General features: G+C 38.9%; 1 protein-coding gene across 7 annotated transcripts in view; it reads right to left on the bottom strand.

Moving 5' to 3' along the window:
- DENND1A (DENN domain containing 1A) overlaps positions 1-20,791 on the bottom strand; it is a 521,188-nt gene extending 500,397 nt beyond the window's left edge. For 3 of the 7 annotated variants that reach the window (XM_081282503.1, XM_081282505.1, XM_081282501.1), the window contains exon 1: positions 20,615-20,775. In XM_081282503.1, the coding sequence (XP_081138629.1) occupies positions 20,615-20,631 (17 nt within the window). In that variant the 5' untranslated portion in view covers positions 20,632-20,775. Of the gene's footprint in view, positions 1-20,614 lie in introns of all 7 variants that reach the window. The other 4 variants (XM_081282502.1, XM_081282504.1, XM_081282499.1 and 1 more) reach the window with 2 other exon arrangements.
- Positions 20,792-21,614: the final 823 nt, after the last annotated feature.

Here is a 21,614-nt window from a genome sequence, read left to right as displayed (position 1 = left end):
AAGAACCCACTCAGGAGGAATATCAACCATTAAGATAGAAAAGGATGGTGACATGGACCAACTGGACAGCAGTGGAGGAGGAAGAGACAAATGCACCAACCAACAAGACTTGATGTTTGTATTAGAATGTGATCTCCCTCTGACTAAAGATTCATGAAGTTTCTATTTAGTTACCACTACTCACCACTCTAATTCTCAAACTGTACTGTTAGCTACCACCTCTTTCATGAGCTTCAGTTTCAAATTTCAACTGCCCCCAGAAGTCCCCCATGAATAATAACCACACACTTGTTATATCCCAAAGCAAACCAATAGTTTATTTCCCAGAAAACCTGAGTTTCCTAATTTTTCATCCTAACTCTGACATGTTTCTCTTAGTCTACAATTCTGGAGTCATCATCCACCTGGTTGTGAAGACAAGACCTTTGAATTTTCTAATAGTACTTTTTGGCAATTCTCACTAACTAGATTCTTGAAATAAAGACAATTCATGCAAAGCAAAAGAAAATGCCCAAATCTCAGCCCTCATTACCTCTGTTCTATTATATCAGGCTAATTCTCTTCCAGCTTCAGTTATTTCCCCCCTTCAATCCTGCCTACATTTTAACAGGTAGGAGGAACTATCTAATCTCTTGAATTACTTTTAAAATTAGTTACATTGGTTATAATAATTACAGAGTGTAGTGAAACTTGGAGATGAGAATAACTGATAGAGTATATTCCATCAGAGAAATTCCAATTTCCTTTGTATGTCATTAGTTCAAAATATGATCATGTCATCAAGCAATGAGAAAATGAAATTTTACCTCAGTAGTACATATATCTCCTAGTCACTCAGAACTCAACTGGGAACAATGAAACTGAACCAGTTCTTCAGCTACAGTCTGAAAAGGGGATCCAATTCTCACCCACAGGCTCAAAGAACAGTGCCCGTACCACCACCACCACCACCACAGCAAACAACATATGTACACAGAGCTGTCCTTGTTCCAGGGCATATGAAAAATAAAAGACCTAAGAATAGTGCAAATGGGAAAGGGACTTCATCTCTTGGAAGAAGAATATATCTCTGAAAAAGATTAAGAAAGGTGATTGAGAAAACTGACATCATTTAATAGAATAGAAAACAACACAGCCACTACAAAACCGGAACAGAAAGCTACAAGGGCCAGTAAAGAAGAAAATAAGACAACAGGAGGGTTTTTAAAAAAAAAAAAAAAAAGAAAGACCAGCATTACCTTATGCCAAAATATGACAAGAACATTACGAGAAAGGAAAATTACAGTCAGAATCTCTAATATATATACTTATGTATAGAGATGCAAACAAAAATAAACAAAATATTAGTAAATTAAATATAGCAATACCCAAAAAGGGATAACATGACCAAATGCAGTTATTGCAGGAATGCAAGGTTTATTTAATATTTGAAAATAAATGTAATCTACTACTTCACGGGGGGGTGGCGGGGAGAAAAAAATTTCATACAATCATTTCAACTACAGAAAAAGGATTTGATAAAATTCAACATTCATTCATGACAAAAACTCTCAGCAACCTAGGAATGGCAGCAAATTTTCAACCTGATAAAGGCATCTTAAGAAAAACTTACAGCTTAGCACTTTCCCTGAATTCAGATATAGAACCATTATATCTGTGCTCATTAGGCCTATCAGTCATCACATCAGAGGCCTTACCCAGAAAAATGAGGCAAGAAATAAAAGATCTAATACCTGGAACTGGGTACAGTGGCACATGCCTATAATCCCAGTTACTCACCAGACTGAAACAGGAGGATAGCAAGTTCTAGGCTAGCCTGGGCAACTTAGCAAGACACTGTCTCAAAATAATATTTACAAAAGTGGGGGAATGGGGAGAAGAAAAAAGGCTGAAGATATAGTTCAGTGGTAGGACACTTGCCTAGCATGTGTGATATTCTGGGTTTAATGCCTAGTACTACAGAATTTAAAAAAAAAAGATTTATTCACAGAAAATATGACTATGTATACAGAAAGTACAAGAGTCTACAAATACATTATTAAAATTAACAAATTTATCAAGGTCACAGGATACAAAGGTCAATATACAAACAACAATTATTTCTATAAACTGGTCAATTTTTTTAAGTTTTATTTTTTGGTACTGGGATTAAACCCAGAGACACTTTACCATTGAGCTACATCCCCAGCTCTGGATCTCGTCAAGTTGCTTAGGGGCTTGCTAAATTGCTGATGCCAGCCTCAAACTTGCAATCCTTCCTCAGCTTCTCAAGTACTGGGATTACAGGAGTGCGAAACTGCACCCAGTTATATTAATAACAATTAAAAGATAAATTTAAAAAGCAATGCCATTTACAATAGCTTTTAAAAAATCAAATATCTATGAATGAAACAAAAAATGTTCAAGACCCTATATTAAAAACTACAAGACATTCATGAAAGAAGATATGTAAGAGCGATGCCAACTTAAAGGACTAGAAGACTCAATATTGTTAATATCAGCTCTCTACAAATTATTCTACAGATGCAATGCAATTGCACTCAAAATGCAAATTTACAAGCTGATTCTCATATTCACATGGTGCTGCAAAGGATTTGGAATAGTCCAAAGAATCTGGTGAACAACAAAAGTGAAGAACTTATCGATATAGTAATTAAGATAATGTGGTACTGGTGTAATGGGAAAAAAAAAAAGTCCAGAGACAGACAAAACACTCTCACACACAAACCCCTGATTCATAAGAAAGATGCCATGAAAATGAATGGGGAAAGGATGATCTTTTCAAAAAATGGTGCTAAGTTAATTGGACAATCACATAGGAAATTTTGAAAAAGGAATTAACAATGACCCACAACTTAATCATACATAAAAATTTAAAATGTAAAAATTTACAGAACAAGGAACAGTATACTCATGTCCTTAGGTTAAGCAGATTTCTTGAATTTCTTAGAATATATTAAAAAGGGGAAAAGAAAAAGGTTTATTAAAGAACTTCTGTCAATCAAAAGACACCATTAAATAAACAAAATGGCATGATGAAGATTGGCAAATATTTTTCTTTTTTTGGTGGAGTGGGGTGTACCAGGGATTGAGCTCAGAGGCACTCAACCACTGAGCCACATCCCAGCCCTCTTCTGTATTTTATTAGAGACAGGGTCTCACCGAGTTGCTCAGTGCCTCACCATTGTTGAGGCTGGCTTCGAATTCCCCATTGTTGAGGCTGGCTTCGAATTCCCGATCATCCTGTCTCAGCCTCTGGAGCCACTGGGATTATAGGCGTACGCTACTGCACCTGGCTGATTTTTCTAAAACATTTTGCAAAGTACTCATCTCGAGTTATATAACAGATATCTGCCAATTATTGAGAAAAGACCAATCCAGTTAAAAATAGGCAAAGATTTGAACAAGGTCTTCACAAAAGAAGATACCTGCTCTAGGTGCAGTGGAGGCTGAGGATCAGGAGTTCAAAGCCAGCCTCAGCAACTCAGAGTGGCCCTAAGCAACTAGTGAGACTTTGTCTCTAAATAAAATATAAAAAGGGCTGGGAATGTGGCTCAATGGTTAAGCACCCCTGGGTTCAATGCCCGGTATCAAAAAAAAAAAAAAGATATCTTCATGGCCAAGAAGTTTATGACAAAGTGCTCAACATCAGTAATCACCAGGGAAATGGAGATTAAAACCAAGTTAAGTTGTTAATGCATACCATTAATGGCAGACATGGCTAAAAATAAAAGGACTGACAAAATGAAGTGTTGCATATGAAACAAGTGGAACTGCCATTGTTTAGCTGATGGAATGTTAACTGCTACACCATTTTAAAAAACTTAGCATCTACTAAAGCTAAATATATTCATAAATTCTAAATAAACAATTTCAATCCTAAATATATACCATGTACAAAGGAACTCTTTGTTATGTATAAGAATGTTCATAGTAATTTTATTCATAATAGCCAAAAACGGGAGCCAACCTAAATGCCTGTGGAAATACAAGACATAAATAAATTGTGGTTATTAATATAATGGAGTACTACATAGCAATAAAAAAGAATGAATCACAGTAATGAGCAAGAATGCAGACGAATTCTAGACAAAATGTTGACCAAAAGAAGTCAGATATTTGAGTATAAACTGTTAGACTTATATGAAGTTTAAGAATGGGCAAAAGTACTATAGTGACAGAATTCAAAGCAGTGATTTTTTTGAATAGGTACTGAGTGAAGTAGGTAAGAAGAGCTTTACAATGTACTGGAGATAACCTAGACCTTGATCTGGGTGATTACATGGGTATACAACTGTAAAAAATTCATCAACTGGTATCCTTAAAATCTGTGTACTTTACTAATGTAAGTTAATAAAACAAAAATGCAAATTTTAAAAATATATAATGGCAGAATGGAAGCTAAAGAAGGTGGTAATCTAGAAACACCAATTGATATAGTCTCCACAAAAGCTACAACAAAAGCCTGCTGATACTAGCCAAAGACCAGAAAAAAAAGGCAGCCCATAAGCAGAAAACTTTGGTGGAAATACCACAGAAAACCCTGCAGTCCCAACTCTCACCCACATCCACAAAGGACAAACTCGGAGCCTAGATTTCCAGGCTACCATAAGGTATTTTATCTACCACCTCCTACAAAGATGGTACTATAGAAAACTGAGAGTCTAGACTTTCAGTCATCCCTACCAGGCAGTAAGATGACATCAACATGTGATTTCAGTGTAGACTCTGGAGCACCCAGACTTCTACCTTCACCTGGCGTAATGGGGCCTCCCTCTCCATATCCACTGGGATGATGTCAAGGAGGCCTGGTGAAGACAGAACTTTCATCACTTCCACAAACACTCCCCTCCATCCCATGCCCCCCCACTACTACAATTGAGGCCATGGTGAGAACAGTAAGAATGTTCTATCCTACCCAGCCAAGGAAGTGGAGGCCCACAGGGAGCCAGAGCTCCCACCCCCACCTGTAGTAACTGGAAATCCCCCACCTTGGATATCAGTGGAGGCTGAGTAGGGAACCTGGTTGGACATAAAGGCCCAACTTGGCAATAACAAGACACAGCACATCTCTTTCCTTCCAAAGTTCAGAGGAAGCCAGCTAAAAGAGAGTAAAGAAAACAGCCTCAAAGTTCAGTGAGAAATGTTGTCAACCTAAAACTGTGTCCATACAACCTACTGATCAAAGATGGAAAAGTAGACATTTTTCAGACATGATCAAGAACTCAGTTTACTTTTTAGGCAATCCTTCTTCCAAGTCCACTGTTGTGATTGTTTCCTGTGAGAACCTGAAATAAGCATCCCAACAAATTGTATAGTCTAGTATAGGAAAGTGGGAGGGAACCATCAGGGGAGGAAAAAGGAGTTTCAATAAAACCAGAAGTATGATTTCAAGTTTGGAAAAAACTAAGGATATAATAAAGCAAACAACAGAAGGAGAAAAAAGATTTAGAGTTGGCAGGGTATTCACACAACTATAATTCCAGCTACTCAGGAGGCTGAAGCAGGAGGATGCTAAGTTCAAAGCCAACCTCAACAGCTTAACAAGACTGTCTCAAAATACAATTTAAAAAAGACTGAGGATCTAACTCAGTGGTAGAACACTTGCCTGATGCCATGGCCTGGGTTTAATTTCTAACATCAAAATTTTAAAAATAAATAAATAAAGTTAAATTGAAACTCAGGAAGAGGAAGAGAAAGAATACTTTTTCCCCCTTTACAGTGGATTAAACCCAGGGCACTCTACCACTAAGCTACACTACTATCACTTTTTTTTTTTTTGGGGGGGGGTACCAGGGATTAAACTAAGGGGCACTCGACCACTGAGCCCTATTTTGTATTTTATTTAGAGACAGGGTCTCACTAAGTTGCTTAGCATCTCACCATTGTTGAGGCTGGCTTTGAACTCACAATCCTTCTGTCTCAGTCTCCTGAGCTGCTGGGATTACAGGTATGTGCCTCCTCACCTGGCCCTTTTTATTTTTTTATTTGGAGACAGGTTCTCACTAAATTTCCCAGGCTAGTCTTGAATTTGCACTCCTTCTGCCCAAGCCTCCCAAGTATCTGGGGTCACAGGTGTACATAATCAAGCCCAGCTAAGAATACTATTTAAAAAAATAAAAATCCAGAGGTGGCTCTTTCTTTTCTAGTTTCAAGTGCTTTCTGAATTGTAGGCAGCACAGCAGATATGACCAAGTCTAAGAACCACATGAAATATAACCAATTCCAAGATGGCACCAATAAGCCCTGATTGTGAAGACATTTTTTTAAGGAAGCAGAATGTAAGTTTCTAAGGACCAGGCCCAGATATAGGCTGATAAAGATGCCCAAGCTCCCATAATGGTGGCAAAACAGGTTTTTATCTACCAACATAAGAAAAGAAATACCTTACAGAGGCTGGTCTCTATACAGAGATGGTATCCTCCTTTGCTATACAAATAAATGAGAAATAAAAAATGCTTTTTTTATAAAAGTATTTTTATAATCTAAATATGAAAGAAAGCAAAATTTTAAAATCTGGGTAGATTGTAAGAAAAAAGTTCATTCTCCTTCAAATGGGAATAAATTGTTATTTTAGCACACTATCTGGTCTAGAGGAATTGAATACTTATATTTAATTATTCATAATAACATTCCATTTGTAGAGTCAACCTAAGGATAAATGACTTGGTTCTAGTCATTGATCAAAATTAAAATAACCTCATTAAAAAAAAAAAGTATAGATGGACACAGCAGCACACATCTATAATACCCCAGCAACTCAGGAGGCTGGGGCAGGAGGATAGCAAGTTCAAGCCCAACTTCAGCCACTCAGTGAGAGCATCTCAATAAATGGGCCAAGGATCTGAAGAGACACTTCTCAGAAGATGATGTACAATCAATCAACAAATACATGAAAAAATGTTCATCACCACTAGCAATTAGAGAAATGCAAATCAAAACCATTCTAAGATTTCATCTCATTTCAGTCAGAATAGCAGCTATTATGCATACAAACAATATTAAGTGTTGGCGAGGATGGGGGTGGGTTACACTCATACACTGCTGGTGGGGCTGCAAATTGGTGCAGCCAATATGGAAAGCAGTATGGAGATTTCTTGGAAAATTGGGAATGAAACCACCATTTGACCCAGCTGTCCCTCTCCTCAGTCTATACCCAAAGTACTTAAAAACAGCACTCTACAGAAACACAGCCACATCAATGTTTATAGCAGCACAATTCACAACAACTAAACTGTGAAACGAACCTAGATGCCCTTCAATAGATGAATGGATAAAACAAAATGTGGCATGTATACACAATGGAATATTACTCAGCAATAAAAGAGAATAAAATCCTGGCATTTGCAGGTAAATGGATGGAGTTAAAGAAGATAATGCTAAGTGAAGTTAGCCAATCCCAAAAAAACAAATGCTGAATGTTTTCTTTGATAAAAGGAGGCTGATTCATAGTGGGATAGGGAGAGGGAGCATGGGAGGAATAGACGAACTCTAGATAGGGCAGAGGGGTTGAAGGGGAAGGGAGGGGGCATGGGGTTATTAATGATGGTGGAATGTGATGATCATTATTAGCCAAATAATGAAGGTATGAAGACACGAATTGGTGTGAATAGACTTTGTATACAACCAGAGATATGAAAAATTGTGTTCTATATATAAGAATTATAATGCATTCTGCTGTCATATATAAATTTTTAAAATTAAAAATAAATAAAAAATTATAATTATAATAAGAAAGACTGGGAATGAGCCGGGATTGTAGCTCAGTAGTAGAGCACTTGCCTAGCATGTGTGAGGCACTGGGTTCAATTCTCAGCACCACATATAAATAAAATAAAGGTCTATTGACAAGTTAAAAAAAATTTAAAGACTATGAATGTAGTTCAGTGGTAAAGCATCCTGGGGGTTGGGGGAAGCCAGAGTGGAGAGTAGAGAACGGAGAGCAAGAGGTATAGCTTTTACTATAAAGAAAATAGAAGAAAAAGAGACACTGTTAAAAGTTAATGGAACAATAAAAAAGTTTAAATATAAATTGGAGAATAATCATTATGAGAATTAAAGTAATATAAATAAGCCCTAAACAGGAGCTAAGGATGTAGTTCAGTGATAGAGCACTTACCTAGTTTATGCAAAGCCTTGAAATTTGCCAAAAAAAAAAAAAAATTCCACTGGACAAAGATAAGAGAGAAATACTATAAAGGTACTCATATTTCAGTCCAGGGACTCAATGGATACCATCTAAAATTAGTTAACACAAATTTACCTAGGGTTATGAGTGAACCACCAAAAGAACTAAAACTAGCATCAGTTAACAGAGTGAATCTCGAAATGGTAGAATTCAGAAAGAGCTGGGTAGAGTACTGTTGCTCTTCATCATGGACTCTTAAGATCTATTTGATTTGTTAACGTGTTTATGACTTTGATTAAAATAGTTCTTACAGTTTTCCAAACTCTTTTGATGAAACTGTAAGGCAACAAGCACTCTCATATATGGGAATATGAACTGGATGGAATTTAATGACATCCAGCAAAATTACATAAAAAACTTACCCTTTTATCCCAACAATCCCACTTCTAGGAATCTATCTCAATGATATAATAGTAAAATACAAAGAACACATACACAACACTATTCATTACCACACCATTTGTAATAAGAGACTAAATGTCCATCAATAGGAGATTGGTTGAAATTAAATCATGATCCACCCATCCAAAAGAGTACTATGTTGTCCTATAAAGAAATTATGATGATCTCTTCATATTATAGGATTAATTTCAAAAATGAGGAAAGTCAAGGGGGGAAAAAGTACACCTGGAACACTACCACTTACCTGAAGGCCTGAAAAGTAGGGGTGTGAATATACCTATATATTTGCCTTTTGTTTTGTTTTCAGTGGAATGACACATGAAAATCTAAAATAAACTAGTTACCTATGGAGGAGGGAAAGGATAAGGTTATAGGCTGGGACAGAAGTTAGACTTATGAATATACTTGTTTTGTAGATTTGATATTGAAGCCATATAAATATTTTATGTAATTATAAAATGAACTTTGAAAGAGCAATCCCAAAAGATACACACACACAAACACATATGTATGCGCACATGCACACACACACACAGACCTATTACTGAGTTGGTAACAGACACAGAAAAACTATTTCTAGTAGTTTTATTTATTTTTTAATTTGTGGTACTGGGAATTTAACTTAAGAGCACTCTAACACTAAGTTACACACCTAGCCCTTTTTTATTTTTATTTTGAGACACAGTCTCACTAAGCTGCTAAGGTTGGTTAAACTTGAGATCCTCCTACCTCAGCCTCCCAAACTGCTGGGATTATAGGCATGCACCACCACACCTGGCTTTTCTAGTTGTTTTAAAACAGTAATTTGATTATACATTCATAGTGATACAAAAAGAACTACCAAATTAAAATAATAAATAAGCAACTATTTTCATTAACCATGTTGTTGATGGCTTTGTTAGTACTACTGTTGAATTGTCTAGACTTTATGAAATAAAGCAAAAATGTTGGTGTTGTTGAAAAAATCAAGACTGTTAGTATGGATGTGAGAGATTCAGATATAAGGGTGATGAGGTTAAATAAAACTGCTATAGTCTGAAATTATAACTATCAATAGAAAGATGTGATATAACTTACCTTTAAATACACACACACAAAATCACTAATATCATTTCCCACCAAAAAGAAAAAAGACTCCTAAGAAACAGTGAAATATTAAGTCTGGAATAGGAAACATAAGATGACCCTGGAACATCTTGTTGTTGTTGTTGTTGTTTTTAATATTTATTTTTAGTTATCGGCCGACACAACATCTTTGTTTGTATGTGGTGCTGAGGATCGAACCCGGGCCGCACGCATGCCAGGCGAGCGCACTACCGCTTGAGCCACATCTCCAGCCCCCCTGGAACATCTTGTATACCAAAAGGCAAAGGAGCTATTAGGAACTACTGGAATTCAGGCTCAGGCTGCAGCTCAGAGGTAGAGCACTTGCCTACAATGTGTCAAGACCCTGAGTTCAATCTCCAGCACCAGAAAAATAAACTAACAAATAAGAAACTAAGTATCCTGTCAAAAGGACTTCAGAAGTTCACTTCAAACAGTTTTCACTAAACAAGGAGAACAAATTAATTGATGAAGATCAAAAACAGCATATAGAATTAAATATATGCTTTTAAAGTGACCTTCTATCCAAAAAAGATCAGTTAGTCACCTTTGAAAAATACTAGAAAATTGTTTGAAAACTAATAAAGGAAATCAAGCATTTACTCTGCCTTTACTGGATAAACTGTACCTCAGGGTAATCAAATGTTTGATACGCAAAAGTTTTCCTGTATACAAGTATTCCAGCTAATATAAAGAGAGGACAGAAGCAAAATATTACTATTTTATTATCTCTAATAATTAATAGATCCAAAAAAGAGATAACCACACATAATGTGCCTCCTGACTGAAGTACCTATTACCATTTTTCAGTACTCTTGCCAAGAAAATAAAATTAAATCTGATCAAGTTACTTAATCTAATTACCAATTTATAGAAATTAAGAGAAAAAATACATTAAATAAACATGAGGATGCAATGAAGTTATATAAAAAACAAATTACAGGGCTGGGGCTGGGGCTCAGTGGTAGAGCATTTGCCTAGCATGTTGTGAGACATTGGGTTTGATCCTCAACACCACATAAAAAATAAACAAAATAAAGCTATTGTGTCCATTTACAACTTAAAAAAACAAAATCTTAAAAAAAAAAAAAAATTACAGGGCTGGGATTGTGGCTCAGTGTTAAGAGTGCTTGCCTAGCACTTGCCTATTCTCGGCACCACGTAGAAAAATAAATTTGTGTCTACAACTAAAAATATTTAGAAAAAAAAATTACAAGGAGAGAAAAAGAGATTTACAATGTACATATCAACCAACTATAATGTATGACCTGATTGATTCAAACAAATCTTATTTTTAAAAACATTGTAAAACTAAAAAACTTAAAACACTAATTATATGTTTGATATTATTAAGGACTTTTTGTTAATTTCCTCGGTATGATAAAGTTATTATTGTATTTTCTTTAAGGAATATTTTTTTAGAGACACACATAGAAATACTTAAGAATGAGATATGCCATTTGGGATTTGCTTCAAAATAATCCAGGATTGGAGAGTAGAAGAGGAAGTTACAATCAGTTACCTACAAATGAAATTAGGTAAGCCATAAATTAATAAGTGTTGTAACTGGGTGACAGTTACTGGGCTCACTATTCTATTCTATTTTTATAGATGCTTAAATTTTTCTAATACAAAATAGTTTAAAAATAATAATTCTAAGTATTACAGAAAAAGAAATAAAAAATTATGTTAAAAAGGCCAAAAGTAAACAGTGGTACGAACTAAACAAATAAATACATTGTTGTAAATCTTTTGTAAAACTAAATAAAATTTTCCAATATATATAATTAAAATTTTCCAATATATATGAAAGAGAGTATAAAATGTTTTTAAATATTATAATTCTAATAATTTGCATGCTTATCCTCTCTATTTTCCTTTCTCCCCAACCAACAAGAGGAATAGTATTTTTCACATATAAGGATCTCAATCTGGAGCTGGGATTGTGGCTCAGCGGTAGAGTGCTTGCCTAGTACATGCGGGGCCCTGCGTTTGATCCTCAGCACCACATAAAAATAAATAAAAGGATTATGTCCGGCTACAACTAAAAAAAATAAAATAAAAAATAAAGGATCTCAAATCTTCAAATAAATTCAGCAAAATATACTACACATCATCCTAACATTCTCACTAAAAAGAAGCAGTTTATATTAAAGAAAACTACAACAATATTAAAGCAAACCACAAATGCATTTGTGCCAGGTGTGGCAGTGCAAGGCTGAAATCCCACATCTTGGGAGGTTCAGGCAGGAGGATCATCAGTTCAAGGACAGCCTCAACAATGTAGTGAGACCCGGTCTCAAAAAATAAAAAGGGGTGAGATGTATTTCAGTGGTAGAGCACCCCTAGATTCAATCACTAGTACCAAAAAAAAAAAAATGCTTTCTTTTTTTTTTTTTTAAAGAGAGAGTGAGAGAGAGAGAGAGAGAGAGAGAGAGAATTTTTAATATTAATTTTTTAGTTCTCGGCGGACACAACATCTTTGTTGGTATGTGGTGCTGAGGATCGAACCCGGGCCGCACGCATGCCAGGCGAGCGCGCTACCGCTTGAGCCACATCCCCAGCCCCCAAAAAATGCTTTCTTGATTAAAAAAAAAAAAAAAAAAAAAAAACCTTCAGGTTTTAAGAAAACTGCATCCTGGGGCTGGGGCTCAGTGGTAGCACACTTGCCTGGCATGTGTGAGGCACTGGGTTCGATTCTCAGTACCACATATAAATACACAAATAAAATAAAGGTCTATCAACAACTAAAAAGATATTTTTTAAGAAAGGTTAAATGTCTTTAAAAAGAAAAGAAAAAGAAAGAAAACTGCATGCTTCATCCTTTGCAAGCAATAGTCATGATAGCTGCCATTTAGCAGTCACAACTCTGCTGAGGATTAGACACAAGATCTGTTTTAATCCTCACAACCACCTTTTAAGTAACCTTATTTGCTTCCTTTTATAATTTTAAAAAAAAATGAGGCTCAAATTGAAAACTCAAAGGGGAGTTACATGTAATTCTAAAGACTCAAAACTTTTAAAACCCACATCCCCATCCTAGCTCCTCTCAAGCCCTGGAGTACATGAACTGCCTGCTTGGAATCAAACAGCATCTTCTCTGGATTCATTTCCTTCCTTCCATTTATTCATACAGCTGGGGCAAGATCAATGCAACAACCCTGAAACCTTTCCTGTGGCTAAAGTGAGTTCAAAAGTTGTTTTGTCTTGTTTTGTCTCACTCACTCCCTTTCTAAATCTACCATGAACAGATTTCCCCTCAGCAATTTGATCCAGCCCACCTTAGTCTTACTTATCTAACAACACATACATTCACCATGGAGCCCTTAAAGATTTTTTCCTTTCTCATTGAATACCAAAATGCCTTCTTCCAATTTTCACTTGTCTTCAGAAAAGCAAACAGATTGCACCACCAGTCCTCACTTTACACATACCCCCTTTACAATATAACTTTGCTAAGTTTGGGAGGTCATCTTTGATTGTTTCTCTTGCCTCTTACATGTAATTTGTAATCAAGTTTTGTCAATTCTACCTAAAATCTCGCTCCATCCATCCCTTTTCTTTTTACTGCTAATACCTTACTTTGAGCCTTGATCTCCCACAGTATACATCTGATATGTATCATATAAAGACATGCCTTACTATACTAATACAGACATTAGAAAACACAAAAACAAACTTTTTTTTTCGTGTGTGTGTGTGTGTGTGTGTGTGTGTGTGTGGTGCTGGAGATTGAATCAGGGCTTCACTCATGAAGCACCCTACCACTGGCTTACATCCCCAGTACCTAAAAGCAAAATTTTAAAGGTTGACTATAAAAATAAATGTAAGCTCTAATATATATTTCTCATGCTGTAATGGATCATCTTACACAAGGCAGGGATATCACTGATCCAAACTACTGATACCCAAGTAATCTACCTAAAAACCCAAATATGACTGTAGTACTTCTCATACTCAACTGCTCAACAGTGTCATGTCCCAATGGCACAAACCCATAATCTGAATCCATGTATACTATATTTCAGCTATACCTTTTATCTTATGACTTTTGCAGGATTCCCTCTTCCTGGAAATATCCTTGCTCTTGAGAGTTACTGATTTGTATTTAACAGAATCTTTAAAAGCAAAGTACATTCTAAATACCATAACCAGGGCTGGGGTTGTGGCTCAGTGGTAGAGTGCTTACCTAGTGCATATGAGGCACTGGGTTTGATCCTCAGCACCACGTAAAAACAAACAAACAAATAAATAAACAAATAAATAAAGTGGCTGACTGTGGGCACTAATATTGGAGTGTCTATTCTCGAAGGACACTTTTATTCCTCCATCCTGGGTCTTTCTGCAGACTCCTGTGGGGATTGGGATGCTGGAAAGAGGAGAAATGGCAGTAGAGGGAGAAGAACTGAAGAGGAAATCACATTTCCACTCCTAGTCTCATCACAAGCAGATATTGGTCTTCTGTCCTACAGGACAGGCTGCAAGAAATATCATGTCTACCCTGCACTTTGGTAATGGGAGCCATCCAAAAAACACTGGAGCAGTGTTAAGAAGTCAAAGACTGGGCTGGGCATGGTGGTGCATGCCTGTAATCCTAACAGCTTGGAAGGCTGAAGCAGGATGACCACAAGTTCAAAGCCAGTCTTAGCAACTTAGCAAGACCCCATCTCAAAATAAGAAAGGGCTAGGGATGTGACTCGGTGGTAAAGCACCCCTAGGTCCAATCCTCATTACCACACACACACACACAAAAGAAGTCAATGTTGCTTCTCTGTACTTGAAAACAATTAGATGGGTTTGTCTCCATTTTCAAGCCATATATAACTTCTATTATTCTTCCTTTGGGACTCCATCCTCCCTTCTCCAAGTCTCCCCTTTCCTTCAGTTTGAGTCCAAACATCTTCTGAGAAGCCTGACTAACTCTGTCTACTCTGATTTTATATTTTCTACACAATTTATTCAAGCCATTTCTACACAATTTATTCACAGTAAAATATCACTTTACACAGAGTAGTGCAGCTGCTTCAGAAAACAATTTTAACAGTTCCTCAAAATCTTAAACAGTGTTACCATATGATCCTGCAATTCCACTCTTAGGTATATAAGCAAGAGAAGTGAAAGCACGTGTTCACACAAAAATTTCAGAGCAACATTATTCATACCAGTGAAAAAGAGGAAAAAATCCAAATACCTACAACTCATGGAGGAGTAAAATGGGTATATCCATATGATGAAATATTAATCAGCAGGCTGGGGATGTGGCTCAAGCGGTAGCGCGCTCGCCTGGCATGCGTGCGGCCCGGGTTCGATCCTCAGCACCACATACAAACAAAGATGTTGTGTCCGCCAATAACTAAAAAATAAATATTAAAAAAAAATTCTCTCTCTCTCCCTCTCTCTTCTCTCTCACTCTATCTTTAAAAAAAAAAAAGAAATATTAATCAGCAATGAAAAGTAACAAAACACTCATATATGCTACAATATGGATAAGCCTTGAAACAATTAGCTAAGTGAAAGCAGCTAGACACATAAAGGGTTATATATGATTCCATTTATATGAAATACCCAGAACAGGCAAATCCACAGCAACTGAAACTATTAGTAATTACTAGGATTGAGAAGGCTTGGAGATGTGTGGAGTGACTGCTGACAGGTATGGGAGGTTTCTTTCTGGGATGAGGAATATGCTCTGGAATTAATAGTAATAGTCAATCACACTTTTGTGAATATACTAAAAGCCATTTACTTTAAAAGAGTAAAAATTTTAGTATGTAAATCACATCTTAATAAGATAGTTTTCAGATTATCATGACCTATAAGGCCCTGCTCTCTCCCTGACCTCACCTCAAGTCTCTTTGCCATCATTTACTACTCAAACCCACTGGCTTACTGTCAGTTCCTGAATATGTCCAGGGTTCTCTTGTCTCCAGGCCCTTATGTATGTACTACCTTCTGCCTCAAATAAAGTCTTATCCAATCTCTTGACAAGACTAATCACTCTACATCCTTTAAGTTTCAGTTCAAATGCCAAATCCACAGTGAATCCCTCACCACTCTAAAATAGGACAGCCACTCCCATTATTTTCTCTTAGCATCTTTTTTCATTTATAACACATTTACATAGCTTTATGTAAAGGTACTTGGTTTATCTGTCAGGCCCACCACACTGTAAGCATCATTATAAGGAACCCATCATCAGTACTGCTCACCATTAAAATCCCTGCCTAACATAATTCCTAGCACTTAATAAAAGGTAACATTCTTGTTTTCCTAATATGCCATGTCCTCATATGTACTGCTCCCTCTGTTGATACCACCTTCACCACCTCTACTCTCTCTGACCCTACCCTCACCCTTTCACACCCTTACTCATCTCTCAGCTTAGAAATCCTTCCTTTCTTGAACACCTCCTGCAAGGTACACAGTCTCTCCTTCCCTTCCTCACCTGTTCATCCTGGTTACAGTACCGCCATAGCAATTATCTTCTTATACTTGGATTTTTTAGTAGGGAGGAAGTCTGGAGGGAATGTTTCTGTGTTGTATTTGTGTCTAGTACTTTAGAAAACTTTAAAGCATTTTTGTGACCCTAGAACTTAACACAATGCTAGGCACACCAATTCTACTAATTTTGGTATTAATGGCTAACATTTATCAAGTATTTAATATGTGCTTGACACTCTTATTCTATAGAAAGGGTATGAATGAATATTAAATGATACATTTCTTGGACACTAACCTCAAAGAGATCAGTCTGACAGGGACAGAAGACAAGTAGGTATATAGGATAATGCAGAATAATCACCACAAAGCCAAATCAGTTGCCCTGTATTGTCCCTAAGCCTTCAAATCTTAAAAGTATGCATTTCTTTGAGACCATAAATGTCAGGTCTCTTCAAACTCACTTAGAAATTTCCTTCGATTACTTGCAACCCACTTCCTGTATTTGCTGCCTAAAAGCAATTTCTAGGATGTCACCACAAGCAATATTAAACTGCCACAGTTTCCTGCTGTGTGTCTACATTATCAGTTAAATTGCTTCATATTAGCCACATTCCAGTCCACCAAGATCACTCAAACACTAAATAAGATTTAAACATACTTGTCAAAGACTGTCAGTTGTCACTGTTCCTTTGATCCCCCTAGATAAATGTCTGCTCTGACTTAAGTTTCCTCAAAATCTTAGTTTAGGGTGTTACCTCTGTACTGATGACCCTGTCTTTCCTTTGTCAATTAGATAACTGGTTTAATATTCTTCATTAAAATAAACAAGCTATAAATACACTCTAGTAAAAGTAAGGAATGTTCTGCACTGACCAGGGCAATAGGGTTTAAAATTATGAAATATAAAAAATTCTTCTTCCTCAAAGGTTCAAATAGCAAATTGTTCTTTTAACTCCATATACATTCAAATCAGAGAACTCAGAGTCTTGGTAAGGATCTGCATTAAGAGCCAAGGCTGGGGCTAGGGTTGTGGCTCAGCAGTGGAGCACTCGCCTCGAATGTGTGAGATACTGGGTTTGATCCTCAGCACCACATAAAAGTAAATAAAATAAAGGTATTTAAAAAAAAAAAAAAAAAAAAAAAAGATCCAAGGCTGCTTCTCTGTACTTGAAAACAATGAGATGTGTTTATCACCACTTTCAAACTGTATAACTTCTATTTGGGGGACTCCCTCCTCCCTTTTCCAAGTCTCCAGTTTAAGTCCCAATCTCTTCTGAGAAGCCTGTCAACTGTTGTGGTTTTTTTTTCCACAAAATTCATTTGGTTATGCATTTCTTAAACACTTAAATGTATTTCATAAACTCTTCCTAAACAACCAGGTTCCAGTCACCGAGTTTGACACAGGGAACTCTCAAGCAGTTTGTGTCTGGCTTAGATGAGACACACACCAGGAACTAGATTTGGCACTGTGACAGTGTTAAATGCAAGAAGCCAAAGAAAGGCAGGAGAGGGGCATGCAGCCCAAGCCTGGAGTAGAGATACAGATGGGTACTCGGGTAATGGGGAAATGGCATCAAGGCAAGTTTCCTAGGGATGATACCTAATTTTAAGTATTATAGACGCCCATTCTCTCATTTGAAAAATGAGGTTAATAAACAGTACCATTAGACAGTGATGGGGATTTGATGAAATGGTTCATGTTAAGCTTACCATGGTGTCTGACACAGAGCTTGTGCTGATCAAATCTGATCAAGCACTAAAACTTAACATGTGTGCCTAGCATCTCACATGCTTTAAGCACTGACTATATAACAGACACCAGCTTCACAATTATACAAAGCATTGTGTTTAATCAACTTTTATTTAATAAGGGCAACAATGTTAAGTCCTACTCTGCACATTGACAGCCTAATTCCTTGATCATTGAAATTTTCTTCTCCATTACCTGAAACATACCTTTCTCTAACATTTCTGGCATAAAATAGACCATATGTTTAGTCCTTTGACAAGGTGTATAAGAAAATTAACAATTACCAAGTTGTTAACATGGGCCTGGCATTCGAGTTAATACTACATTTATTGTTCACAATGATCCTGCAACCTAGACAAAGTTGATTCCCTTGTTCCCAGGGAAACACAAGTTGCTAGGGGTACTCTGTGCAAAGTTTCATATTAGCATGAAAAAGCTGCAATTTGAACCCAGATCTGGGTCCATATTGTCCTTGTAATGCCACAGGGCATTAGAGATAAACAAGAGAAAACACAGGCAGCCATTGTGTTCTACTGCTTGGGGGGCCTCAGAGTGTTCTGTCTGTCCCCTTCCCATTGTCCTGTACAAGGGAGCCTGCACATTTAGCTTCCCACACACACACACAAAAGTAAATACCTAAAGTCTGTTCTACCCTGCCAGGATGAAATGACATGTAGTAGTCAAAGCTCTATTTTTTCCAACTAGGGCAGCACCTAAGTAGATGTTTTCCTCACCATTTGTCCATCCTTATTCCTTGCTGTATGCGGAAGTTGCGTAATCAACAGTCACTATAAATCACAACTACTTTTAATAACTTCTCTTTTCATATTCTTTCAGTCTCACCACAAATTAACGTACTTCCAAAGCCTAAGTTTTTACCACAGAGCAGTCTAGCTTTAAGATCAATAAGGCTATTAGTCTTCATACTAATTTCACGCTTAATACAATTTCATGCCTTAGTAAATTCTCTTGCCCAAATGCTCAGACGGTACGGTGACAGGTTCCACAAAACACACAAAACATACTTGAAAAATATATTTGTCAACATGCCACTGTTGAGAGCAAGAGAGACCTAACGACCAGTCATAAGTACTTCTGCTTGTTGGATTTTAATGTTAGTTCTGACACTTGCTGCCTCATGTCAGGCAAGTTTCTGAACTTTTCTGTAACAAGAAAGGTAAGCATCCTCATGCATACTCTGAGACTCCAAGGTGGCTCTTGAAAAGTGTTTTAAGTGCTATTGAATGAAGTTTACAACTCATACTTAGAAACAGGAACTAAACTTGGAGTGTCTTAATCCTAGTACTTCACAAACTACGTTTTTTTAACCTCCCCATCCTCTCAAGCTCTTGTTCAGAGCACGCTTCTAACTGTTTCCCTCATTTCCACAATAATTAACAGTATGCTCATCTAATATTTCCATGTTATCATTAAAAAAAAAAAAAACAACTTTTGTTTCATTTAGCAAATGTATCAGGGCTGCTGTGGCATGTATTAAACATTTTGTAAACGAAAAGCCTGACCACTCAAGGGACTGCAAAGCTGGGCAAGGGTCACACTACATGGACATCACCTGGACATGATATGCAACATTTATGCAACATTTGAATAATTATTAGAATTTTGCCCTTGAGGCCCTTCACTTCCAAACATCCCTATTAAAGTTCTCAATATACTAAATAAACACATTCCACAGACTTTCCTATAAGAGTTTAAAGTGTCCTGTGAAAGCTATTTTACAGAAAAGCATATGCTGTCAACTTTGTTATTAAATGCCCTTAAACAATTCTATTAGTCACAGAGTAGAAGTGAACATTTGTTAGTGATTACAGATAAAGCATCTCACGTTCTGGGGCTGAGGAAGGGAGAGGCCAGAAGAGAACTTGGCTGGGAGGGGAGATAGAGTCCAAAGCAACACACCCAAATTGGACCACATAAAAGTTGCACTTTCCAAAGTCAACTTTATGTCTAGAAGAAGGGCAACAATGTTTCAATAGGTTCTGAAGTTAGAGGATCAACAATTTCCCCAGAAAACTAAGCCCCCATTGGGGACTCCAGGTGGATGAATGAGCGAAGGAATGTCAGATTGGATTACAAGGCCTTTCCAACATTATCAAGATCAGGTGCTCAGTTACAACACAGAGGTATCTTTCTTCATAGCCTTTGGCCCCTGCTGTGTGGAGGCTTTCGAGATAAAGAGGGTGAAACAGGAGGAGAGAGAAGGGCCTCCCCCACCCCACGCCATCCAGACCTTCAATCCACTAGGGGCCCCTCCCTTTAAGAAGCTCACACGACTTCTGGGGGGGCCGCAGGCCTCAAGCAGCCAAGCGGCAACCTCTCCCGGACCTGCCAACTCTCGGGGGCGCCCCAAACACACCCATTTGGGGACTTACTTCCGGAGATTTTCCGCTCGCCCTCCCAACACTAGCCTGACCATTTTCAGGGGCCCTCTGTAAACCCGCGGAGGGGGCCACCTCAACCATAATCTCAGTCGTTCCCGCCCTCAGGTGAGGAGGGGACACCTGACCACCCGCGCCCCTCCACCCCGCGTACACCCCGCCCCCGCGCCTCAGAGCATCGCCATGGCAACCGTCCCCCTCCCCGCGTGACGCCGGCACGCAGAGCGCCCCTCGGGTCCCGGCAACAAGTCCCCGCGCGGCCCGAGGCCTGCAGCCCTTGCCCGGCCTCGCCGCCCCGCGCCCGGCTCGGCTCCGCCCGACCGCACTCACTTGATCCTGGAGCCCATGGTCCCGGGGCCTCCTCATGGGCCCGCGGGCCCCGCTCGGCGCTGCGCTGCCCGCCCGCCCGCGGCCGACCGGCCTCCCTCTGGCGCTCTCCCCGCCCCTTCCTCCCTTCCCTCAGGCTGAGGCCCGCCCGCTTGAGGCTCGCTCCCTCGCCGTCGCCGCCGCCTCCCGGGGTTAATGTACTCGCGCCAGCCGAGCGAACGCCATGGTCGCCGGCGCGCGTGCCCGGCGCGCGCCGCCCCCTCCGCCTCTCACACCGCCGCCCTCTCCCGCCCGCGCCGCCGCCGCCGCCGCCGCCGCCGCGGCCCGTGGCTGCTGGGAAGTGTAGTCCGCTCGGGGCGGGGCGGGGCCGCGGGCCGGGAACCTCGCATCCGTCCGCGCGTCTGCCAGGGCTCGTGCCCGCGCACACTCTGGCTTTCCGGTGCGGGCCTCGTGGCTCTGCAGCTCTGTCCTTCTCCAGAAACCTCCTCCTACAGAACCGTGAGACTCTGATCCTATCGTGGGGACCCCCGAGGCCACCCAAAAGAACCTTCATCCAGGCCTCCCCTGTGGACTCCTTTCACCCAGTAGCTTTGACGTAGAGATAATGTCCCCCACTCAGGCCTCATGAAAACACAAGTTTTACCTTTGAAACTCCCATGCCTTCCAGTAAATTCCTCCCAGACACTCTTCTCCCTCACACCATCCACTTCTCCCAAATGATCCTAGAGGAAGGCCTCATCCTCTTTTCTTAGACCTTTAAGGAGACTGACTCCACACACCCACAGGAAAACCAACTGTGGACATCACAGGACCCATAAGGCGGCCGAGCTCTGCCCTACCCTTGAGGACCTCTGCTTAATTTATCAGTCATTGTGAGGGCTCCAATTCTGAAACTTCATGTGACCCTAACAGCCCCTGACACATTCACTCAAGGCAAATAAAGGTGATTGAGAGCCACATCAGCAACCTGCTACTACCTCTGTTTCCCCTTTGATCCACTTCA

The sequence above is a fragment of the Spermophilus citellus genome, assembly GCF_964194105.1.
Source record: "Spermophilus citellus genome assembly, chromosome: 2".
NCBI classification, from domain to species: domain Eukaryota; kingdom Metazoa; phylum Chordata; class Mammalia; order Rodentia; family Sciuridae; genus Spermophilus; species Spermophilus citellus.
Note: the sequence above shows the minus strand (reverse complement) of the source record. Positions and strands in the feature narration are given on the sequence as shown.